The sequence below is a fragment of the Oryx dammah genome, unplaced genomic scaffold, assembly GCF_014754425.2.
Source record: "Oryx dammah isolate SB20612 unplaced genomic scaffold, SCBI_Odam_1.1 HiC_scaffold_29, whole genome shotgun sequence".
NCBI classification, from domain to species: domain Eukaryota; kingdom Metazoa; phylum Chordata; class Mammalia; order Artiodactyla; family Bovidae; genus Oryx; species Oryx dammah.
Window position 1 is genome coordinate 111,981,731 of NW_024070213.1, and position 25,585 is coordinate 112,007,315.

A 25,585-nucleotide genomic window follows, 5' to 3' on the forward strand; every position below is an offset into this window, starting at 1 on the left:
CATGTATAATCTTATTTAATACTTGAGAAAGTTTCTAACCCATTTAAAAAATATTTAAAATACAGAGATAGAAACATATTTAGAAAGTAGAAATTTCATCTTTTATCAAAATAATACAGTGAAAGCTTAAGATTAATTAGACTGGTCAAATCTTTTTTTAGTATTTTCTGTCATCATGTCTTTATTTGTTCTTAGTGTGCAAGAAGATGGTTTATAGTGCCTATTACAAAATACATGTTTTTTTGTTTTTCAAATTAAAATTTTTTCAATAAATGTGGGAAAGAGAAGGGAATAAAAGGTATTACAGAAGTGGTTTGTGCATATTATTTTTTGTTAAAGCTCAGTGGGTTTTTTTCCCCAGTGTATTTTATTTTGTTTTTTATTTTTTGTCTTTTTTTAATATTACAATTTTATCCTATGACAGTGGTAAGTCTTATCCCTCCTCTTTTTCCTCCTCCTCCTCTTTCTCTTCTCCCGCCTCTTCTTCCCCCTCCTCTCCACCCTCCTCTCCCCCCTCCTCCTCTCCCTCCTCCTCCTCTCCCTCCTCCTCCTCTCCCTCCTCCTCTTCCTCCTCTCCCTCCTCCTCCTCCTCCTCTCCCTCCTCTCCCCCCTCCTCCTCTTCCTCCTCCTCTTCCTCTTCCCCTTCTCCCTCCTCCTCTCCCCCCTCCTCCTCCTCTTCTTCCTCCTCCTCCTCCACCTGCTTCTCTTTCTTTCCCTCCTCTTTTGTTGGCCCAGTTTCCACAGGGGTAAAAACCATCTCTTCTTCCACTAATATATTTGGAAAATAAGACTGTATTATCAAGACAATTGTGGCACTCAGTGAAAAACACATCATTCTCAGAAATAAAATCAATAAGCACAGTGGATCACACACAATTGGTCGGGGTACTTCCCATCTTGGATACCAATATCGGTAATCTGTAAATAAAGAAGTAATTGAAAGCTGGATTTCACATGAAGTAGTTAAATCGTTCAAGAAATAAAGAACAACAATACATACATATGGCTTGGTCACGATCTGCATTGCCTAGAAAGAAAAAGAAAGTTCACAAAGAATTACATAAAATTTCTTCTTTTTCTAGAATATAAGATACTTTTCCCAACAATAATAATGTATTCTTCTAGTTTTCAGGTACCATACCCTCATCTTTGATGTCCCCCCCTTCAACCAGTAGCCAATTGTAAGGTACAACATCTTTCTTTCAGTAGATTCTCCTGGTCTGCTAGAGAAAGCATGGAAGTATAGGAAGAAGAGGTATGGATTCTAGTACTTATTCTGTTTTTTAATCATCCTGTCAGCTTATATAAAACACTTCACTTCTTCTTTCCAAAGACTGTTTCAGCTTCAACATTCTAGAATTCCATAACATCCTTTTAAAAAAATGAAGTACAATTAATTTAATATTGTGTTAGCTTATTTTTAATCTTTCTTCTGCCCACACCCCCCAAGATCATTCAAAATTAGTCCTCTGAATTTATTCATTTTCCTCATTTAATTCTTATTTTCAGAAGCTTTTGGTTGCTCTTCATCTCACAGATGGCAAGGTTAACTACAGAGCCTGGTACTCCTTGTTTTTGGTATCTAGCCCAATGCTATCACCATATGTTTCAGGAAATAAATTTCCTTTCCTTAGCTCATTTGGGCAGAGAAGTTCAAACAATCACTCCCAGATTCCACTAGGAAGGAGACTGGAAGGGTAAATGCAGTTTCACCCATAGATACCTTAATGTCAACCAGGACTTTGTCTTGCAATGATGCAAATCTTAGAGGAAAATTTATAAATCACTCCTCAGGCACCTTGGAGATGAACTGAAGTTATCTGTTGGATTTCTGAAGCTATGTTAGCCATCTGTGTTTGGTATTATTTATTACTTCATATTTTATGAAATAATTTCTATTTTAGAAAATCTTTTACTGGGACTTCCCTCGCAGTCCAGTGGTTAAGACTCCGCGCTTTACATTGCAGGGTCTGAAGGTTCAATCCCTGGTAGGGTAGCATGTAAGATCTCACATGCTACAGTGTGGCCAAAATACAAAAAAACCTTTTACAGTACAGTCTGTATGTATTTTCTCTACTTCCTTTTGTGTGAAAATGAAAGTGAAAGTCAAAGCCGCTCAGCCGTGTTCAACTCTTTGTGACCCCATGGACTTCTCCAGGCCAGAATACTGGAGTGGGTAGCTTTTCCCTTTCCCAGGGGGATCTTTCCAACCCAAGGATCGAATCCAGGTCTCCCGCATTGCGGACAGATTCTTTACCAGCTGAGCCACAAGAATACTGGAGTGGGTAGCCTATCCCTTCTCCACGGGATATTCCCGACCCAGGAATCGAACCGGGGTTTCCTGCATTGCAAGCGGATTCTTTACTAACGGAGCTATGAGGGAAGCCCTTTGGTGTATGAATATTTATTTATTGCTTATTTTGAGCAATGATGCAATCAGTACATTTCTTTGTATCTTTAGTTCTCATCACGAATTTTCATTGGTTACATTCTTCTTTTACTTTTGTACTTGATTTAAATACATTTAAATTTACCAACATCACTATTGTTTGATTTATCATCTATAAATAATATGTTTTGACCCCTGGCTATAAAAGATGATGAAATTAAGCACATTTTTTTTCTACCTCTCTCTTCTCTTGCCAAGTTTTATGAATTATATTATTTGAATATCACCAGATTTTATTACCCATACAGTTTGTTTTATCATTATAACCTTCAGGTTTGTTTTAATCTTTGTCTATCAATTAAGATTCAGTGCTTGAGGATAGTTCTTTCAGTGCAGTGTTTTGCTTTACCATTTATCTTTTTTGGTGAAAGTCATTCTCTAGTAGTTTATTGAAGTGCTTATGAGAACTATATACCATAAGTTACTGCATGCTCCCACAGTATATGTCTATTTGTTTATATATGAAAGTTTGGGCTCTATACAAATTCCTCGTTGATACTTGTATTAAGGACAATGTAGGCATCACTCCACTGACCCTTAGGTTTTACTGTTATTGTAGAGAAGTTTGAGGCTGGTCTAGATTTTTCTCCTCTCTGCAGGATTTTCAGTTGCTAGTATGGCATTACTATCACATAAGTATATCAGTTGTGTCTGACTCTTTGCAACCCATGGACTGCAGCCCACCAGGCTCCTCTGTCCAGGGGATTTTCCCAGCAGGAATACTGGAGTGGGTTGCCATTTCCTCCTCTAGGGGATCTTCCTGACTGCATCTCCTGCACTGCTGGCAGATTCTTTGCTGCGAACACTGGGAAAGCCCCAAAGCTTTAGGTTTGAGTTTGCCAAAGACAAGACTGCTAGTGAAATCTGGACTATTTGAAAGAAGTAGAGACAATTATTCTTCAGAAGTGGCTGCTGGCTAAATGGATTTGAGATTCACAGTTACCTGTTCGGTAGAATGGGAAATTTTTGCTTTGCTGCTGAACACCGAGACAGTTTGTGGGAGCTTTCTCAAAGATTCTTGAGAATTGCAGCAATTTTCTGGTGAGCTTTTGAGAATCATCTATTTTGGTGTCCCAGGCTAAGAGGTCTTCAGAGTCTGCTTCCCTGACATTTTAGCTATTTTACTCTGCTTTTTCATGGCACCTTCTCTGATCTTCACGACCTGAGAGTTTATGGCATATTTCTCACTCTGAACACTGTATTGTCAGAATACTTAGAGTGGCTATTTTTTTCTCTTTTCTTCAAAAAAGAGTTTGACTGTTAAACTCTCTAATAAATGATTTTACATTTTTGCTTAGATGCTTAAAGGATTCTTTTTTTCTTCTTACTTACTAGGCAATGTCCAGATGGTGACTACTTTCTGTCACTTTTTCTGGCACGTAGTATATACCTTTTTTCTTTACAAGGTTTTTATTTTATTTAAAATTGAAGTATAAGTGACATAAATCATTTGTTACAACACACAACATAATGATTTGACATCTGTATATTTTGTGACATGATCACCACAGTAAGTCCAGTTTACATTCATTAGTATACATAGTTACAAATTTTTTTTCTTAAAAGAAATTTTAATATATACTCTCTTAACAACTTTCAAATATGTAGTACAGTATTATAAACTATAGTCACCATGATGTACATTATTACATCCTTATGACTTATTTATAAGTGGAGGTGGAATTTTGTACTTTTGACCCTCTTCATCCATTTCCTTCACTTGCCTCTGGCAACCACTAATCTATTCATATCTGCAAGCTTTTTTGTTTGTTTGTTTGTTTTTAATTCCACATACAAGTGAGTTCATGTGGTAGTTGTCTTTCTCTGACTTATATCGCTTAGTGTAATGCCCTCAGAGTCCATTCTTATTGTCACAAGTGACAAGATTTCCTTCTTTTTCATGGATAAATAATACTGCCTTGTGCATATATATCACATCTTCTTTATCTATTTATCCACTAATGGACACTAAGGTTGTTTCCATATCTTGACTAGTATAAATAATGCTTTAATAAACATGGCAGTGTATATATCTTTTCGAATTAGTGTTTTCATTTTCTTTGGATAAGTACCTACAAGTGGAATTGCTGGGTCATATGAGAGTCCCTTGGACTGCAAGGAGATCCAACCAGTCCATTCTGAAGGAGATCAGCCCTGGGATTTCTTTGGAAGGACTGATGCTAAAGCTGAAACTCCAGTACTTTGGCCACCTCATGAGAAGAGTTGACTCATTGGAAAAGACTCTGATGCTGGGAGGGATTGGGGGCAGGAGGAGAGGGGGACGACAGAGGATGAATGGCTGGATGGCATCACCGACTCAATGGAGGGAGCTGGTGATGGACAGGGAGGCCTGGCGTGCTGCGATTCATGGGGTCGCAAGGAGTCGGACACGACTGAGCGACTGAACCGAACTGAACTGATGGTAGCTGTAGGCCCCGGGTGGTGCAGTGGTAAAGAATCTGCTTGCTGATACAGGACATGCATGAGATGCGGGTTCAATCCCTGGGATGGGAAAAGCCTCTGGAGTAGGAAATGGTAACCCACTCTACTATTCTTGCCTAGAAAATTCCACGGAGAGGAGAGACTGGCAGGCTATAGTCCATGGGGCTACAAGAATCAGACATGACTGAATGTGCATGTGTACACACACATACACACACTAGTTGTATTTTTAATTTGGAGGAACTTCCATATTATTTTCCCAATTTACATTCTATAGTATGCACATTTAAGAATTTCTATTTCTGAAGTTTTTAGTTATTTCTTTAAATATCTATATATCTATCTATTCTCAGTTTTTAAATAAATCTGGATTTTGATTTATTTAAGTATCTATGTATCTATCTATCCCCAGTTTTTAAACAAATCTGGATTTTGATTTGTTTGGTGCTTCCTTGTGGCTGGTTTAGGTTATGCATCTTTGGTAGGAATACCACACAGGTGATGACATGCTCTCCTCATTGAATTCTCTTAGGTGGTGAAGGGTTTTGTTTTTGATACTTCCTGTTGCTGGTGATGTTCACTTTGATCATTTTGTTAGGTTGTGTCTGCCAGGCTCCTCCATTGTGAAGTTAGTCTTTACCCCTAATGAAGTCCTTCTATGAGAAATTACTTCTGAACTATACAAATAAACTGTTTCTCATACAACTTTTAACTTACTCACTTTTAATTTATATCAGTATGAATTATAGTATCCTGTTTTATCCAGTGAGTTATAATTGAGTACTCTTAACATTATTTTGGTGCTCAAACTGTCCCAGGTTTGACCAGTATCAGCCCTTTAAGATGGCTTCTGTGTCCTTTATGTTACATGTCTCCAGCATTCTTTGAGCACTTCCTTGCTTTCAGGTAGAAAAAGATGTTTTGGGTTTATTTAATGTCTCTCCTGCCCAGCCCTGGAATGTGACCTTTCTCCAGAGAGTCCTAGCTCCCTTTAGTGCGGACTGGAATTTAGAAACCAAGGTCTGAGTACTCTTGTGCTCACTGCATCACTCAGTCATGTCTGACTCTTTGAAACCCCACAGACTGTAGCCTACCAGGCTCTTCTGTCCATGGAATTCTCCAGGCAAGAATACTGAAGTGGGTTGCCACGCCCTTCTCCAGGGGATCTTCCTCACCCAGGGGTCAAACTTGCATCTCTTACATCTCCGGCATTGGCAGGCAAGTTCCTTACCACTAGCGCCACCTTGGAAGCCCCCGTTGCTTTAGCACTGAGAGGACGCTGTTCCAAGGCTGTCTCAGAGCTAGGGAATAAATGTATGTTGATACATACATATATAAATATTTACATCTATGTTTCTTTATATTTATTGAAACTCTTAAGTTCCAGTAACTCTAAGTCATCCAAATCATCACCAAAAGATTTGAGCTTGTTTTCTTCCTTTACATATTCATATGCCATCCTCTGACAGTGAGAAAACCAGCTCCATTATCCTTAATCTATTTGCTTATTTGATCTATCCTCTAATATGCTTCTGGGCTTCCCTGGTAGCTCAGATGGTCAAGAATCTGACTGCCATGCGGGAGACCTGGGTTTGATTCCAGGGTTAGGAAGATGCCCTGGAGAAAGCAACGGCTAGCCCCTCCAGTATTCTGGCCTGGAGAACTGCATGGACAGAGGAGTCTGGCAGGCTACAGTCCCTATGGGGTCGCGAAGAGTTTGACATGACTGAGAGACTCTCACTTTCACTTTCCAAAATGCTTCTAATCCCCCATCACTGCTTCTACCCCCTCTTCTTGCTTGGACTCTGATACTCCACACCGGGGTGGTAGAGTTGCCAGATTCAGCAAAGAAAAATATAGGATGCCTACTTATATTCAAATTTCAGAAAACAACAGACACATTTTAGTATAAGTATAGTCTATGTAATATTGGGGATATATTTATACTAAAAATACTTTTGTTTTTCTGAAATTAAAATTTACCTGGATGCCTAGCATTTCAAAATTTTTATTTTATTTTTTATTTATTTTTATTATTTTTTTTTTGTGTGTGTATATAGACATACTCATATGTACACATATATATGCATATACACACAAATATACACATATACATGCATATATGTGTATGGATATATAGGGCTAAACATTAAAAGTAAAACTGTGTTTAATTTTTATGAGGGGTGTTTCTTATAAAATGATTTAAAATGTATTTTATGTTTTATGTTAGCTACCTAAATATCTAATTTAAAACATATCTATCATTCATTGAAAGATTACAAATATCTCTTTGTCTTGCAAAAGGCCAATATTTTGAGTGTATTTTTCATCAGAGTTGGCAAATTAGTGAAAACTTTAGATAAGCATTTATAGTCATCGTTGCATAAAGTACAGAATTTAGTGAAACATAGTTAATTATGGGCGTAGTCATAGTTGTCAGAATTCAGTTAAGCTATTATTGGCATTCTAATAAATATTAATGGTGATAAATTGGACATCTGTTCCTTCTGCTTAACCTAGAATTATATTAATTGAAAAGTATCATACAAATATATCTGGACTTTCCTATAGCTCAAAGGGTAAAGAATATGCCTGCAATGCAGGAAATCTGGGTTTGATCACTGGATCAGAAATATCCTCTGGAGAAGGAAAATTTTTAAATTGAAGTTCAGTTGATTTTAAATGTTGTGCCAATCTCTGTGGTACGGCAAAGTGTCTCAGTTAAACACATATATAAATTATTTTTTATATTCTTTTCCATTATGGTTTATCACAGGATACTCAATATAGTTTCCTGTGCTATACATTGGGACCTTATTGTTTGTCTATTTTAAATGTATAGCTTCCATCTACCAGCCTCAACCACCCAGTCCCTCTCTGTCCCTCCTCCTCTGGATGCCCAGCATTTAATCTGGCAACTGACAGGCTGATCCTCTACTTGGATCCCTCTCCTACCCTGCTCAGACTCTGAAAGTTAGTTTTGGGCTTCTCCAACATATGGATTCCTTTCTTACCCCACTAGGGCTCTGACCCCTCCCATGCCAAGCCACCTCCCCCAACATTAAAAGCTTCCTCACCTAGTTTGGACTCTGATACCTAGTGTGGGGAGATTGCCCTCAGATGCGGAGGCCCCCTTAGCTGCTTCCTTTTTAACACCTCTCTTCAGGTCAGCCCTAGATGTGAATCTTCTCCCCATTCTGCCTGGGCTCCCTGCTCTGGGTCGTCCAGCCCAGACCTCCAGGGATGCCTTCCCCACCTGGTCAGATGCTGACACACTGCCAGGCATCTCCCTCCCACCCCGGGTGGATCTGTCCGCACTGTGCCTGGACTGTGGCACGCAGAGTGAGCCACTCCTGCATGGACATGCCATTACTCTGATCTGGGGGCCCAAGCCTGATCTCCAGCAGGCACACTCACCTCACCCCATGAGGGGACTAGCTCTCCACACAAGGCCATACCCCGTGTGTTCTCACCCCACTTAGGCTCTCTCCTCACGCCCACCGCATCATGTATGAATTCCTTGTCTTCTTGCTTAGGTGCTGATGTGTCTCCCTCTGTGTGGATACCTACCTCTTTCTGACCTACCCAGCGGTTTTAGGTCTGGATATTCCCAGGAAGAGAGAGGAAAAGGGAAGAGGAAGAGCAAGGTTTTGCATCTTGATGCAGATGAAGCAGGGGAAGAAATGTTACAGTGGGTCACTCCAGCAGTGGCATTATACTGAAATTGTCCACTAGTTTCTTTCACACAAAAGCATAATATGCCCCTGTCTGAATTTACTCCCTACCACATTCCTGTAAGCGTCTTGGGTTATATGCTCTCATATTTAGAAAAATGAAAAGAAAAATTGATTAATAAAACATTTTCTAGTTTTATCTTCTGAATATTTTGGGGGGAAAACCAAAAGTAAAAGGCTATTATATTAACCATTTGCTATTTTACATCTTTTCTCTTTTTTATAAATATCCTATTCTTTAGAGCAGTCATTCTCAAACAGGCTGATATTTCAGCAATTAGATGCAAAGCTTTTCTTCAGAGTAAAACTGTTAGTTCTCATTCCTTCTTTCAGGTATTTTAGTATGTCCCTAGGGGCAGGAATAAGAGTTAGAGAGGGCATAAAAAAAAAGGCTGTGCAGCTTAAAAAAGTCTAAAGATGGTACGGTTTGATACCACCTTTGATAATATAACAATACCTTTCTGATCTAAGGAACAATGTTACCATGCCAATGAAAGACTAGTGTGCACCACTTCCTTTGCTTGCCATTCAGTGCCTTACGGAATGTTTTCATGTTCCAGGTATTCTCTTTAGCTTACTGCATAGAAAGTCTGTGCATCTGTCGTAGCTGTCGCACTGAGAACACGTTAACCCTCGCTGATAAGGCCTTCTTGACAGACCCCCTCTACAAAAAAGTAGAAATACCTTATTAGAAAAAGTCTCATGTTTCATGTTACCTAAATAATATGGTTACTGGATTTTTAGTTAATTTATAAAGGTGATTTCATTTAAAAAATGGACTTAAGAAAGTACTTAAATTGGATATGTAATCTTCCACCTTTTTATCCCTATAAATAGTCTCTTCTGAAACTAATTCCCATGACTCTTAAACAAAGTGTTGTAATTTAAATTTGAGGGAGTTTTAAAGCTTCTTTCATTTTAGTTTGTAGCAAAATTTTCCTTTAAAAAGTGGATGTTAAGGAATGCTTCATAACTAACTGCTTTCTGGTTGGCATAACTATACAAAAAGCTATGTATGAATGATATATTAATTTTTTGGAGCATTTGCAAAATTCTGAAATGCCTATTATTCCAAAGAGCCAGCTGCATGGATTATTTTGAGGTAATCATGAAAAATATATGAGTGTATAAACAAGCAAATAAAGGAAAATGGGATTTTAGAAAGTTGGTTTAATCCATTGTACAGAGCACAGAGGAGAAGTTAAAAAAATATTACATCAATTGCCCAGAGCTAAGTTAGGAAACTGCTAAGTCGCTTTAGTCGTGTCCAACTCTGCAACCCTATGGACCATAGCCTGCCACGTTCCTTTGACCATGAGATTCTCCAGGCAAGAATATTGGAGTGGGTTACCATTTCCTGACCCAGGGGATCTTCCTGACTCAGGGATCGAACCCAGGTCTTCTGCAGTGCAGACAGATTCTTTGCCATCTGAACCACCAGGGAAGCCCAAGCTAGGATGGTGGCCTAAAACAGGTATGAATTGGGAAGCATAGTTTAAAATATTTAGAATAAGAAGTAAAAGATAAACGGGGAAAAGATGTTTTTGAGTGAGGAGAGGGTCATTATTTGTGGCTATTTAAACAAGGCTATTTACTCAGTGTATAGTTGCAAGTCATAAAAACAAACATCAGGCATTTAAGTCCTTGGCCATTCTGGGACATTTAGAAGAATGACAAACCTTAGAAATAGACATTCAAAAACTATCTGATATCCTCGAATGGCAAACTTTCAAGTCCATCAAGGATATACAGAGATCTGTTGTTATTTGCAGATCATGTATCATTCTCTAGGGCTTCTCTGATACCTCAAACAGTAAAGAATCTCCCTGCAGTGCGGGAGACCTGGTTTCAATCCCCGGTTCAGGAAGATTCCTTGGAGAACAGCATGGCAACCCACTCCAGTATTCTTGCCTGGAGAAGTCAGACAGAGGAGCCTGGCGGGCTCCAGTCCATGCGGTTGCAAAAGACTGTTCCATAATCAAACCATTTCAAGGAGGAAATGGATTTTGTCTGGATCCCAGCCAGAATACTGCTGCTGCTGCTGCTAAGTCACTTCAGTCATGTCTGACTCTGTGTGACCCCATAGACGGCAGCCCACCAGGCTCCCCCATCCCTGGGATTCTCTAGGCAAGAACACTGGAGTAGGTTGCCATTTCCTTCTCCAATGCATGAAAGTGAAAAGTCAAAGTGAAGTCGCTCAGTCGTGTCCGACTCTTCGCGACCCCATGGACTGCAGCCTACCAGGCTCCTCCGTCCCTGGGGTTTTCCAGGCAAGAGTACTGGAGTGGGGTGCCATAGCCAGAATACTAGCCTTCAAGAAATCCAAGAATTGATCTAATCACCTTTACCTAATATCCTACACTACTTTTATTGTGTTAACACTTTTTCACTGAAAGAGATGCCTCCAACACAAAAGAGCTTATCCTGTTGTAAAACCAGGGATGGGGGAACCTTTCTTCCTGTACCAATGCAGAGCTACTCGCTATAAAGATGGCCTTTAAACACCTGGAGCAGACATAGGCCAATGATCCCGTGACCGTAATGGCTGATAACTCTGGCCTAGAATAACTTTGCAAAGGCAAATAAATATGTAAATCAATATATTAATTAATCAAAATAAATAAATTCACACTGTGCTAGAATACAGTGGGCCTTCTTTTTCAAAAATAAGATTATAAAGATTTATATTAGGTAGTCAGAAATGCCAAGCTTTCATGTTAATCTTCCCCTTGTTCTGAGTTTCTAGAAAGTTTAACCTAAAGCAGTCTGAGTCTGAATCTACAGACTATTCCAATAAACTAGAGAAAAATACAATGCAATAAATAGCAAAGATTATCTTTTAGAGATTCTATCTGGCATCCTTCTGTACAAGTCCACAACTGCAAATGGAATTACTAGACTGGATTAGAAGAAAACAACAGATAAGTATAATTAGCAAAGTACATTGAAATTTCATAGATTTTCTGGCAATGCCTGAAGAAATAGATGATAGTAGAGACTTTGACACCTGCCTTTGCTGAGAAGCAGCCCCGTGGTTCTCTGAGACCAAGTTATGACTCTGAACATTGTCCTGTGGAGCTTTTGTTAGACTCACATCTGGTCATATCTTTAGTTTATTGCTACCGACAGGATATGTGTCCATTCTTGCCTGGAAAATCCCATGGACGAAGGAACCTGGTAGGCTACAGTCCATGGGGTCACAAAGAGTCGGACACAACTGAGTGACTTTACTTTCAGTTTCCACCCATGTTGCCTGGGTGGTCCAATGGGTAAACTATTCCCATACCCAACTTGAAATCCATTAGAAGACCATTATTCAAATTTTATAAGAGATCTACACTGTTTCAGTGTGATGTAAACTTTCAATGTCTGCCCCTTGGCTCGTAAAGGAGGGAATCCAGCTCCATGGACTGACAATCAAGCAATCACAGCTTATAGACAGATTCTTCTCTTCAAAGTTCTTCATATGCAGACTCATATAGTCTGTATATTGTCCACGGAACAATGGCCAGAGTACATCAAATGAATGTTGATTTTTCTATATTCGGAGAAGGCAATGGCACCCCACTCCAGTACTCTTGCACTAGGCCACCTATGATAACTCCTTTCACTTTTACTCCATCCTTATAACATTGAGAAATGTCATAGTTCTGGCTTCTGATTCATATCCAGACATCTACAGGGTTCCAAGTAGACTTAAAGAGCCTATACCAATAAGCTAGAGAAAACTACAATGCAATAAGCAGCAAAGAAGATTATCTTTTAGAGATTCTATCTGGCACTCCTTCTGATTTACCTATTTGTCTTTGCGAAAAACTTCATGACTACTTCTTGGATGTATTTAAGGTCAAGGTCAAGGTCAAGGACTCTGTTGTTTTCTGCCTCAAATTATCCCTGTATGTGCAAAGTTATCTCAATTTATAGCTCTTCCTGTGAAAATCAGTTGGTCTCCTCCCTTCACTTTCACATCTTGCACTTAAAGGATTAGGAACCACAAACACCATCAAGGCTGATATTATGTAGCTGTACCAATCCTCTCATCTTCCCCAGGATACCATCTTCCTTCTGATCAGGCCTCCTTACTCACATTGTGTCTATCTGACTCACAGTTGGCTTTTCAGTCAAAATTTTGCCATCATCTACAAATCTGGGACCTAGATGATTACAGTATCCAATAACTTGGTCTCTGTGTTACTGGATATCTTCACCATCATAAAACTTCCTAATGCTCCCAAACTGTCACTTTTGTAGCCACACTCTAGATCTTGTAATCTCCTAAAACGTCTCTACTTCTGCACTCACAAAAGTCACATATTCCACTCATCGACTGCAACCGCCTATCCTTCCAAGTTGTTAAGTCATTTACTCCTGTCACACTTGTCCATTAATTTCACTGGTTCCACAAGTCTACTTTCTTTCCTGGTTTTAAAATCTCCCTATCCATCATGTTATCTCTTCTCGATCCAGTTTAGATTCATCAGTTTGCACACTCTTTAGCTAAAAACCTGAAACTCTCTTGCACTATTTTCCTTTACAGCCACCTGACAAAACCCCAGTGTTGGGAGAAGTGAAGGAATCTTACTGTCTGCACGCTCCATACCTGCTTCAGGGCTGCTGGGTGCTGCTGGAGGAAAACCATTAAATTAGGTAGAGAATATTCCTATCATTCTCAATTCAGCTTCCTCTCTCATTTTCCATAACTATTTCAAATCTTCCCAGTCCTCAAAATTCTCATTTCATTGTCTTCCCCTTTATTCTTAGGACATGGTGTATTCTCCTTCACAAAGAGACATAACAGCCCTTAGATTGGAACTTGAGAAGTTTTCTGTCACTAAATTTGGGAAATACACCTATTCCTTCTTTCTTTCCTTTCTGGTACAACTGAAGAATTGCTCCTCATTCTCTCTAAGGCTAATCTCTTTTAAATTCTTCTGCTTTCTCAGGGACTTTTATCTTTACATATACACTGCTTTTATTCTTCATAAAGAATTACTTTTATTCTGTATTAGAGCGTTCATGTCAATATTTAAGTATGTTCACATCTTCTGCATTTTAAAAATGAGACAAAATAAAAATAACAAACAGTTCTAAGTTCATTCCATCCTAGCAACAATTTCCTCTGCTCCACAGAAACAGCTTCTCCTATGTTTACCAATGAACTCTTCAGATCTGATAGCTTTAAGTCCCGACTTTGCCTGCCCTCTTAGAATTTGAAATTATGGATAAATTCATCCTTTTAAAACTATTCTTTCCCCACACCTTAACTGATCCCATACTCTTCTGCCTTTTCTCCTACCTGTCTGGCTACTCTTCTTTGGTGACCTCTCCCACTCATGTTTCACTAACCACCCTTAAATGTTGGCATGACATTCCCCAGGGCCTCTTCTCTTCTCAGTCTATGCTCTCTTGCTAAGCAGTCTCATCTATTCCCATGATTTAAATTACCCTATGTATTCTAGCACTCCAAATATTTGTTCTATGCCATTCCCCACTCATGAGTTTCTGACCTAAATAACCACCTGCTTACTGAACATCTCAAGGTGAGGATTTCACAGCCAACCCAAAGTCATTATGTATAAAATGGAACTCATCATCTTTCGTCCCAAAAGGTTCCTTGTTCCCCTTTGCAGTTAATGCCAATACCATTCATGGCTGAGTCATAAATTTGAGAATATTCCTTGACTATTTCCTCTCTTGGATTATTTAAAGCAATAAACTACAAATCTTATTATTTATACCTTCTAGAAATTTCTTGAATACTTCTCCAATCTCAACCTAGATATCCCTTGTTAACGTCTTTTTTCCCAGCCCATGATTTCATACCTGCTTTTACAGCAACTCTTTTCTATTTAAAATACAGATATTGGGTGTATTTGGTTAATGTTGCATATTTTTAAAAAATTTCCTTCCCAATAGTCTACAAGTATTTTCAGGATAGACACAATGTAAATAATGTGGAATTCTATTGCTTAGAAATTGTTTAAATGCACGTGTATTTAAATAAATTAAAGATCCTGCAGGCAGATGCAACATGTCTATTAACAACCATTTTTTTTTCCTCCACCCTACATCTTATCCTAGCTCTGTTAATAAAATTATGACTTAAGTTTAAATTCTAATGCTCATCTTTGACAGTAACCCCTTCAATGTCTAAATTCAAGGCTAATCGAATTAATGCTGTTTTATTTTACATTACTGTGTTTTGCTTAGAAATGTATAATTTTTAAATTTTATTATTTTTTGATCACACCACAAGGCTTGTGGGATCTCATTTCCCCTAACAGGGACAGAACCCGTGCTCTTAGCAGTGAAAGTGTGGAATCTTAATTGGAGCACTAGGGAATTCCCAGAAATGTATAAGTTTTTGCCTTTGAAATTGAAAACAGTCACTAGGAAATGACATATGTAAATACTGCTTCAGTTCACTTTTTCTGATACATTATAAGCTATCTTAAGCTTTATATATTCTCTATAGATTTTACTCTCTAGAGATTCTTCTCTTTTGCTTATCGTTTTCTTTTCTCTGATTATTATTTCTGTTCCATTTATTTTCTGTTCCTTAGGAGCACTAATTTATAGATTTATCACCCTACATGGTTCCTTTCTTTTTCCATATATTTTTACTTTTATTCTCCATCTTTGTGTTATGAAAATTTTCAAAATTGTCATTGACTCATTTTCCCTATTGCCAAATCTATTTTATCCTTCCATTCTGTACTAGCTTGCTGTTGCTACTTTAACAAATTGCCACAAACTGGGTGGTTTAAAACAATAGAAATTCGTTTTCTCAGTTCTGGAGGTCTGAAGTACAAAATCAAGGTGCTGTCAAGACTTTGCTCCCTTCATAGGCTCACAGAGAAAATTCCTTGACTTGCCACATGAGAAAGTGACAGCTGCTCCTGGTGGCTCCAGGAGTTCCTTGGTTTCTGAATGTATCACTTCAACCTCTCCCTCCACAGTAATGCCTTTTTATCTTTTGTGTGTCTAGTGCTGAATCCCCTTCTCCCTCTCTCTTATGAGAGTATGAGTAATTGCATTTAGGCCCTGCCTGAATAAGATAAGTGCCTCCTCTCAAGATCCTTATCTTAAACATATATCTTTTTTATAAGGCACTATTCACTCTTGCCATGTATTAATAAGTTAATATTCACAAGTTCTGTGAATTAGGACCTGGATACATCCTTGGGGAGGCGGGGTCACCATTCAGTCCACTACACACTCTAATTTTCAATTTGGCTTTCTTATTTTCACTCCTACTAAATATTTTTTTTTTCAGATTTTATTTATTTTTTTACTTTACAATATTGTATTGGTTTTGCCGTACATCAACATGAATCTGCCACGGGTGTACACGTGTTCCCAATCCTGAACCCCCCTCCCACCTCCCTCCACATACCATCCCTCTGGGTCATCCCCGTGCACCAGCCCCAAGCATCCTGTATCCTGCATCGAACCTAGACTGGCAATTCATTTCTTATATGATATTGTACATGTTTCAATGCCATTCTCCCAAATCATCCCACCCTCTCCCTCTCCCACAGAGTATTTTATAAGACTGTGATGAACTGATTTTTCTACCAACTATTCTTAAGAAAGATAGCTATGACTGCCTATTTTGAGTGCATATCAAATAAACCTTGGGGTGAGGTGCCTAATATATGAGCCAACCTAGATCCTTTATAAGTAGACTTTCCAACGTCTGTATCAAAGAAAAAATAGTTGTAAAAATTTCAAGGCAAAGAAGCCTACGGGACAAATGGGTGGAAAGAAGAGTAATCCTAACATCTAGTAGGTTCATCTTATCACTATGGTCATGGCACTAGCTATCTATTTTACACATAGTAATACATATATATGTATATATATGTCAATGCTTCTCTCTCAGTTCATCCCACTATTCTCCTTCTCCTACTGTGTCTGTAGGGCACTCCTGTTATTAAGGTTAACAATACCTCCAACTTATCAAATGGAAATGTCGTCTTTCCTTCCTCACTTTTCTTTTGAATTCTTTGAGGAGTAACCACTTTGGGCATCATGACTCATGTTCTTCAAGTGGATTCCAAGTATCCTTATCCTTAGCGTTGTTTGGGTTTCCCTCTTATCTTATTAGCCTCTTCACTTTCCTTTGTCAGCTCTTTTGCCTTAGGTTGAAATACTGCATTACTCTAGATCTTAGTACTTAAATTAACTCACCAAACTTCCTCTTCCATAAGGTAATCTCATTCAGGACTGCAATTCATTTCTATGTCAGGGCGTTTATAGCAGCAGTTTACTTCAAACCATTCCCAGATCAAATTGCACTTATCTCTCACATGCCAGCAAAGTAATCTTCAAAATTCTCCAAGCTAGGCTTCAACAGCATGTGAACTGAGAACTTCTAGATGTTTAAGCTGGATTTAGAAAAGGCAGAGGAACCAGAGATCAAATTGCCAACAGCCGTTGCATCATAGGAAAGGCAGGAGAGTTCCAGAAAAACATCTCCTTCTGCTTTATTAACTACACCAAAGCCTTTGGCTGTGTGCATCACAACAAACTGTGGAAAATTCTTCAAGAGATGGGAATACCAGACCACACCTGACCTGCCTCCTGAGAAATCTGTATGCAGGTTCTAGAAGCAACAGTTATAACTGGCCATGGAACAACAGACTGGTTCCAAATTGGGAAAGAAGTTTGTCAAGGCTGTTTATTGCCACCCTGCTTATTTAACTCATATGCAGAGTACATCATGTGAAATATCAGGCTGGATGAAGCACCAGCTAGAATAAAGACTGCCAGGAGAAATATCAACAACCTCAGATCTGCAGATGACACCACCCTTATGGCAGAAAGTAAAGAGGAACTAAAGAGCCTACTGATGAAAGTAAAATAGGAGAGTGAAAAAGTTGGCTTAAAACTCAACATTCAAAAAACTAGGATTATGGCATCCAGTCCCATCATCTCATGGCAAATAGATAGGGAAACAATGGAAACAGTGACAGACTTTATTTTTCTGGGCTCCAAAATCACTGCAGATGGTGACTGCAGCCATGAAATTAAAAGATGCTTACTCCTTGGAAGAAAAGATGACCAACCTAGACAGCATACTAAAAAGCAGAGACATTACTTTTCCAACAAAGGTCTGTATCAACAAAACTATGGTTTTTCCAGTAGTCATGTATGGATGTGAGAGTTGGACCCTAAAGAAAGCTGAGTGCTGAAGAATTGATGCTTTTGAACTGTGGTTTTGGAGAAGACTCTTGAGAGTCCCTTGGACTGCAAGGAGAAAAACCAGCCAATCCTAAAGGTAATCAGTCCTGAATATTGATTGGAAGGACTGATGCTGAAGCTGAAGCTCCAATACTATGGCCACCTATGTGAAGAACTGACTCATTAGAAAAGACCCTGATGCAGGGAAAGATTGAAGGCAGGAGGAGAAGGGGACGACAGAGGATGAGACAGTTGGATGGCATTATCGACTCAATGGATATGAGTTTGAGCCAACTCCAGGAGTTGGTGAAGGACAGGGAAGTCTGGCGTGCTGCAGTCCATGAACTTGCAAAGAGTCAAACATGACTGAGCAGCTGAACTGAACTGAATAAAAACCAATCCACATACTAACCCAAGATACAAGTCTATAGCCTGTACTACAGAAACAGTCTCCAATTGTGCTTGTTTCTCTTTGTACCTTTGTTTTCCTATACTGCATTTTCACCATAATAGCAAGAGCAATCTTTTATTGTTAAGTTTTCTTTTCAAAGGACTTCCCTTGTGGCTTAGATGGTAAAGAATCCGCCTGCAATGTGGGAGACCTGTGTTGGATCTCTGGGTTGGGAAGACCCCTTGGAGAAGGGAAAGGCTACCCACTCCAGTATTCTGGCCTGGAAAACTCGATGCACTGCATAGTCCATGAGGTCACAAAGAATTGGACACGACTGAGCAATTTTCACTTTTACTTTTCTTTTCAAATCATAGTTTGAGATCATGCCACTTACTTGCTTAAAACTTTCCCATGGTTTTGTCATTGTGTAGAATAAAGCCCCAAATCCTAACCTGGCCAATGATATTCTATTTGGTTTAGTTGTCACCTAACTTTCTACCTTTAACCACAATTATTCATTTTTCAAACATGCTAAACTCATTTCAAGCTCAGAGATTTTACAATATATGCTCTCACTTTTACCTGAAATATTTTTTAGCCATCTCTTCATCTTTTAGCTTTCAGCTCAAATGCCACCTCCTCTCACAGATATCCTATCTATATTCTGGAGAAGGAAGTGGCAACCCACTCTAGTATTCTTGTCTGGAGAATTCCATGGACAGAGGAGCCTGGTGGGCTGCAGTCTGAAGGGTTGCAAAGAGTCAGACACAACTGAGCAACCAACAACACTATCTGTATCCTATAGTAGTTATTCCCCGTTTGCTTATTGTGCTGTTTCTATGGCATATTTCATTATTTAGTTAAATATCACTTGTTTAATATGTTCACTTATAAGTCTCTTCCAAGACTACAAACTAAGCATGGTTGGTCTTTATTGTTCTTGTTAGTGGATACATCAACTTTTAAAAGCTATTCCATGTAGTTGATAACATCCCAATGCTTCCACTTTGTAGGACTGAAAGAAGCCTAAAAACTTTTGCCATTACGCTACATTCAAAATTTGCTTTTCATGCCTATGTTCAAAGTCAGCAAAGCTTCCATTTAAGAAGTGGCTTTCTGAATCTAATTCGACCTACATTCACACCTCTATTGCTTTTCCTTTCTAGGGGAATACAATCATCAATTAGCAATTATTGTTCTGTTTTCCTTTCTTTTTTTGGCTTAGTCTCAGAAACATTTTATTTATGTATTAAGAAGCTCCTTCTCAACCCTAGCATGTAGTTAATTTTTCTTGGCAGGATGATTAGGATATTTTCTCACTTCAATTATTCATTTTAACAACATTATTTATAGGATCCTATTGACCCATAGAAAAACTTGAGGCTTTCCAATAAAGTTCTCCAGAAATAGAGGCTATTTTGGAAGGTAGTTATTTTCCATCATTGGAAAGCTTTTGGGTATAGGTAAATAATTACATGGTAAGTGTTAAGAGTTCAAGTTTCATATGGATAGCTTGACTAGAAGACTTCTGAAGTACTTTTCCACCTCTGAGTTATTATGATTCCTTATATTTATGAGACTAGCACCAATTAATAACGCAACCTCTGGAGGATAGTCAATTAAGAATCCTTCATGTTATAAAACTTAGGTGCTCCTGATGTAATTTTTGGGAGAAGGCAATGGCATCCCACTCCAGTACTCTTGCCTGGAAAATCCCATGGATGGAGGAGCCTGGTAGGTTGCAGTTCATGGGGTCTCGAAGAGTCGGACATGACTGAGCGACTTCCCTTTCACTTTTCACTTTCATGCATTGGAGAAGGAAATGGCGACCCACTCCAGTGTTCTTGCCTGGAGAATCCCAGGGATGGGGGAGCCTGGCAGGCTGCCATCTATAGGGTCGCACAGAGTCGGACACGACTGAAGCAACTTAGCAGCAGCAGATTAATTTTTACAACATACATTTCAATATATCTTATTTTCTTTTTATAAAAATATATAAACAAACAACTTTAGAAAATAATTTAAATCCTAATTAGCCTAGGTACTATGAAATAATACCAAACTTAAAACTCCCTTTGGAAGTAATATTTGGCTACCTACAGGTGAAATTAGTATGACTAAATTGTGACTCATTTTATTACAGAATTAAAAATATTTCAATATAAACTCTTTAATTGCTATCTTATAATTAATTCTTTTATAGTTCACAAAGACATTTAGGAGAATATATTGAAAGCTCAGTCATATGGTGCAACCAAACTTCTAGGGAGGCTGGAATCCTTTAAAAATCCCCAATATATTTTAATATTCTTCAAAAAGTGCAAAGGAACTTACCCTGGTGCATAGTTGCATATGAAAAGTGCTGCATGTTTAATACGTCCAATTCTTGAACATGGAGTAACAGCACAACCAACTTTGTAAGACCTGTCCCAAACAAGCTAAAATAAAAATGTCAAAGAAAACATAAAATTTAATTCTAAACATTTACTCTGCCATAGTATAATCAATAGTATACTCAATACACATAGAACTTTAACCAAGCCAGTTCAAGGAATATGAACTATTCTTCATTTGGCTGCAGGCAGAAAATTATCATGAATTTAGTTAAGCATTTACAAAACTGTAATTAGAGAAACATTTCAATAGGTTCTACCAATACTGTATTCTTAGGATAAAAAGTCTGAGAAAAACTGATCCAGAATAAGGAAGGAAGAATTAATTTTCAACATTTTGTTAAATCTGAGAGTTCCAGGTTATTGGCAGAGAGGAAGAGGGAAATGAGAAGAGAAAAAGCCTTGGAAGAATGGAAGTCGTGAATAGAAAGAAGAAAAAGAGGGGACAGTAAGATTTAGAAGAGAAGGAAAAGAAATACAAGAGTAGAAAGTAATTGAATGTTGCAGAATTTTCTTTTCTTTTATTGAGGAAATTCTATTATAAAGTAAAATAAAGTCTGGGCTTTTCATTTAAAAAAATGAGTAAAAGAGCTGGTTCCTATAGAATAATTTCTTGTAAGACAGGTCTTGGAATGAAAATAGGAGAATAATTAAAGATATTCCAGAAAATAATTCCTGAATGTCTTTAATTGTCCTGATACTGTTAAGTGAAGAAAGAAAAAAAATGTTTTGTTAACCTCTGTGGGACAGAAAGAAACCATTTGTTTTCCTTTTCTCTATAACTCTTAGCGATTTTAAAAGTGTGTGACTCCAAAAAGAAATAGAGCAGTGCATTAAAAGAATAGAGAACAGAATGTCTGCAGCAGTTGAAGTTAAGTCAAATAATGAAGATGAAAGTGTCTAGGAAACTAGATTTAAGGAGGAAAAAATACAGAGGAGTAGGTCAGGGAGGAGACTTGGTTAGTTTACTCAAAGTACTGAAGTTATATAAAGGAGTTTAGCTTGACATGAGTAAGATAATAGAGAGCCTCTCATTTTCTAGAAGAAAGAACTGATCAAAGATTTTTTTGAAACATAATTCATTCGATGGAACAGGAAAGGAATGCTTTAATTACATGGTTCAAGCAAATAGAAGAAATTATGAACATTCAGAAGATCTAGGACTGATCAGAATTTTGATTCTATTAGAGGAAGTAATTTTATCATTTGAATTTATTTATAAAATTGAAGCAATCAATAAAAACTTAGTAGTAAAGCAATTAAGGAGTCTATTGAATTAATAATATAAAATTAGATACCTGTAGATAGTTAGAACAGTTATCAGAGCAACTGTTCTTTTCAAAATTGTACTTTTTCCTCTGTTGAAACCAACTTCTGATAGCAATACTTGCCGTAAATTCATTTTCAGGGCCGACCCATATATTTTCACCAATACCATTAAATTTAGGATGGGCCATATATAGTTCTTCTAAATGAATATTACGCTCAAACACACATTTTTTCCCCCATGCTCTAGCAGTCCGTGACAAAGCTACATCCCAAGTCTGAAAAAAAATGCAAAAGGCAAAGAAAACAAAATAATAATAATGAAGGTTTTTTTTGTGCTCTAAATTATTTTCCTTGAATTCTCATATTTAGATTTAAGGAAAACAATTCTTATTTTGTGCCTATGAGTCTGATTTGTGGAGCTTATTAAGGAGGAAAAGTGTTTTGAGATAATTATAAATGAAACAACTATTTCCTGAGATGAAGGCCTATGCATATTTTGTAATTACAAAGTCAGATTGTTAGATGATGCAAATAATTATAATATTCTTACCTGTAGTCTATTCAGAAAATGCATATTTTTAACCTCATGACTTTTATATATAATAATACAATAATTTAACATATTTAAGAACTATTTATTGAGCACTGATTATATGCAAACTGTTATACTTTGAGGAATAAAATGAAGTCAACATAAATTTTGTCCTCTAGTTGCTTATTGTTATTAGAACAACCTGGGATAATACATACACACATATATATGTATATACATATACATGTATATATAATTTTAACATATAGAGGTAGTTTGTAAACATTATACAAGAGGTACATGTAAAGCTTTATGGATGTTTCCAGAAGTGTGAGAAAATGTCACAAGATGCTGCCATCTTCCATTTATGGAAACATCCAAAAATGTGTACTTCTGTCATATTTAGAGGCTTAGTATAATGTTCATTGTTTAGTTAAGGACAAGAACAACAACAACAACAAAAATACAAATAGAAAAATCAATAGTTCTAAAACCAACATGCTAAAAATGTACGTTACAGTATATTTGAAACTAAACATTTCTGAAAATATTACTAAGATTTCCTTAGAGTTTTCTTGGTTGGTTTCATAGTTTAAACAGAAAATATATTATAGAAAATAAATCAGGCTTTTAGCATAACCCCTCCCTTCCCACACTATTTTCTTTCCCAAAGGTAATCATTGTTAAAAATATGGCTTAGGTACACATTTTTCCATCTCCACATACAAACTATCCAAAATAAGATATGTTAGGGTATTTTAGATGAATATTTTATGATTTTTGTCCTTGCACTGTTTTAATCACACCACACACAATATTGTTGGCCTGCCATATGCAGTTTTCACTCAGAGAGATTATTCCTTATTAGCACAAATAGATCTACCTAACTTTTTAAAACTCTTCGTAGTATTACATAGTGTGGCTAGGAGCATGTAATAAAGGTTATCATTCCACTATTGACGGCCCTTCTGATTCTTTCCCATTTACAAACAAAGCTCCATGGACCATCTTTCTACTACCTAATTTTGTATATTGGTTACACAACACATCATATGCTTATAGTGCACTAATCACTATTCTAAGTGGGCTTTTTCCTTCCATTCATATTGAGATATAATTGCCACACAGCCCTGTATAAACTTAAGGTGTATAGCATAATATATGGGCTTCCCTGGTGGTTCAGCTGGTAAAGAATCTGCCTGCAATGTGGGAGACCTGGGTTGGATCCCTGCGTTGGGACAATACCCTGAACAAGGGAATGGCTACCCACACCAGGATTCTGGCCTGGAGAATTCTATGGACTGTATAGTCCCTGGAGTCACAAAGAATCACATAATACATCATGAAATGGTTACCACAAAAAGTTTAATGAACATCCATTACCTCATACAGATATAAAATAAAGAGAAAAAAATATTTTTCCCTTGTGATGAGAACTCAGGATTTGTTCTTTTAACACTTTCGGATAACATCAGCAGTAGTAATTATAGTAATCATTAGGACATTACATTCCTAGGATTTATTTATAACTGGAAGTTTGTACTTTTTTTACCACTTTCATCCAATCCCTCCCCTACCCTCGATAACCACAAATCTGATCTCTTTTTCCATCAGTTTGGTATATATATACATATTTTTGAAGTATAACTGACATACAACATATATCAGTTACTGGTGAACAACAGAGTGGTTTGACATTTTCATACATTACAAAATGATCAGCGCAACAAGTCTAGGTACATTGTCTCTGTACAAAGATATTACTTTACTATTGACTATATTTTCCACGTTGTACATTTAATTTCCCTTACTCATATGTTTTGTCACTCTAAGTTTGCTAATTTTCCTCACTTATTTCACTCATTCCTTGCCCTCCCCTCTGGCAATCAATCACCCATTTTTCTTTTTACCTGTTTTTTTTTTTCTGTTTGACGGTTTGTTTGTTTCGGTTTCAAGACTCCACATATAAGTGAAATTTGTATGGTATTTGTCTTTTTCTGTTTGACTTATTTCACTTTAGCATAATACCTTCTAGGTCCATCCATGCTGTCGCAAATAGCAAGGATTCATTCTTTTTTTATGGCTGACTAATATTTCACTGTATACACCACATCTTCTCTATCCATTCCTCTATCCATGGCCACTTAGGTTGCTGCCATTTCTTGGCTGTTGTGAATAATGCTCCAATGAACACAGGAGTGTAGATACCTTTTTGAATTAGTGTCTCCTTTTTTCACCCTTTGGAAAAATACCTAGGAGTGGAATTGCTGCCACTGGAATATTTACTGTCATGGTTCTATGATTTGACTTTTTTTTTTTCCAGATTCCACATATAAATGATACCATGCAATACTGGGGGCCTCCCTGGTGGCTCAGTGGTGAAGAATCTGCCTGCCAATGCAGGAGATGCAAGTTCGATCCCTGGGTCAGGAAGATATCCTGGAGAAGGACGTGGCAACCCACTCTAGTATTCTTGCTGGGAAATGCTATGGACAGTGGAGCCTGGCAGGCTACAGTCCATGGGGGTCACAAAATGAGTCAGATACAACTGAGCAACTCAGTCAGTTCAATTCAGTTGCTAAGTCGTGTCCAACTCTTTGCGACCCCGTGGACTGCAGCAAGCCAGGCCTCCCTGTCCATCACCAACTCCCGGAGTTTATTCAAACTCATGTCCATTGAGTGAGTGATGCCATCCAACCATCTCATCCTCTGTCATCCCCTTCTGCTCCTGCCTTCAATCTTTCCCAGCATCAGGGTCTTTTCAAATGAGTCAACTCTTCATATCAGGGGGCCAAAGTATTGGAGTTTTAGCTTCAACATCAGGCCTTCCAATGAACATTCAGGACTGATTTCCTTTAGGATGGACAGGTTGGATCTCCTTGCAGTCCAAGGGACTCTCAAGAGTCCTCTCCAACACCATGGTTCAAAAGCATCAATTCTTCAGTGCTCAGCTTTCTTTATAGTCCAACTCACACATCTATACATATCTGACTTATACGTATCTGACTCATTTTGTGACCCCCATGGACTGGAAAAACCATAGCCTTGACTAGATGGAACTTTGTTGGCAAAGGAATGTCTCTGCTTTATAACTATTCTTCCAAGGAGTAAGCATCTTTTTATTTCATGGCTGCAGTCACCATCGGTAGTGATTTTGGAGCACCCCAAAATAAAGTCAGCCACTGTTTC

At 37.8% G+C, this 25,585-nt stretch overlaps 1 protein-coding gene across 1 annotated transcript; it reads right to left on the reverse strand.

Moving 5' to 3' along the window:
- Window positions 1-532: 532 nt before the first annotated feature.
- Window positions 533-24,688, reverse strand: GLIPR1L2 (GLIPR1 like 2; the record flags this gene model as incomplete). Its single annotated transcript, XM_040233981.1, has 7 exons — window positions 24,683-24,688; window positions 21,894-22,139; window positions 20,537-20,640; window positions 9,204-9,289; window positions 1,001-1,027; window positions 743-918; window positions 533-625 (listed from the first exon to the last, which is right to left on the reverse strand). Coding segments are annotated over exons 1-7 (738 nt in total), but the record flags the coding sequence as incomplete, so codon positions are not given.
- Between the last annotated feature and the right edge of the window lie 897 nt (window positions 24,689-25,585).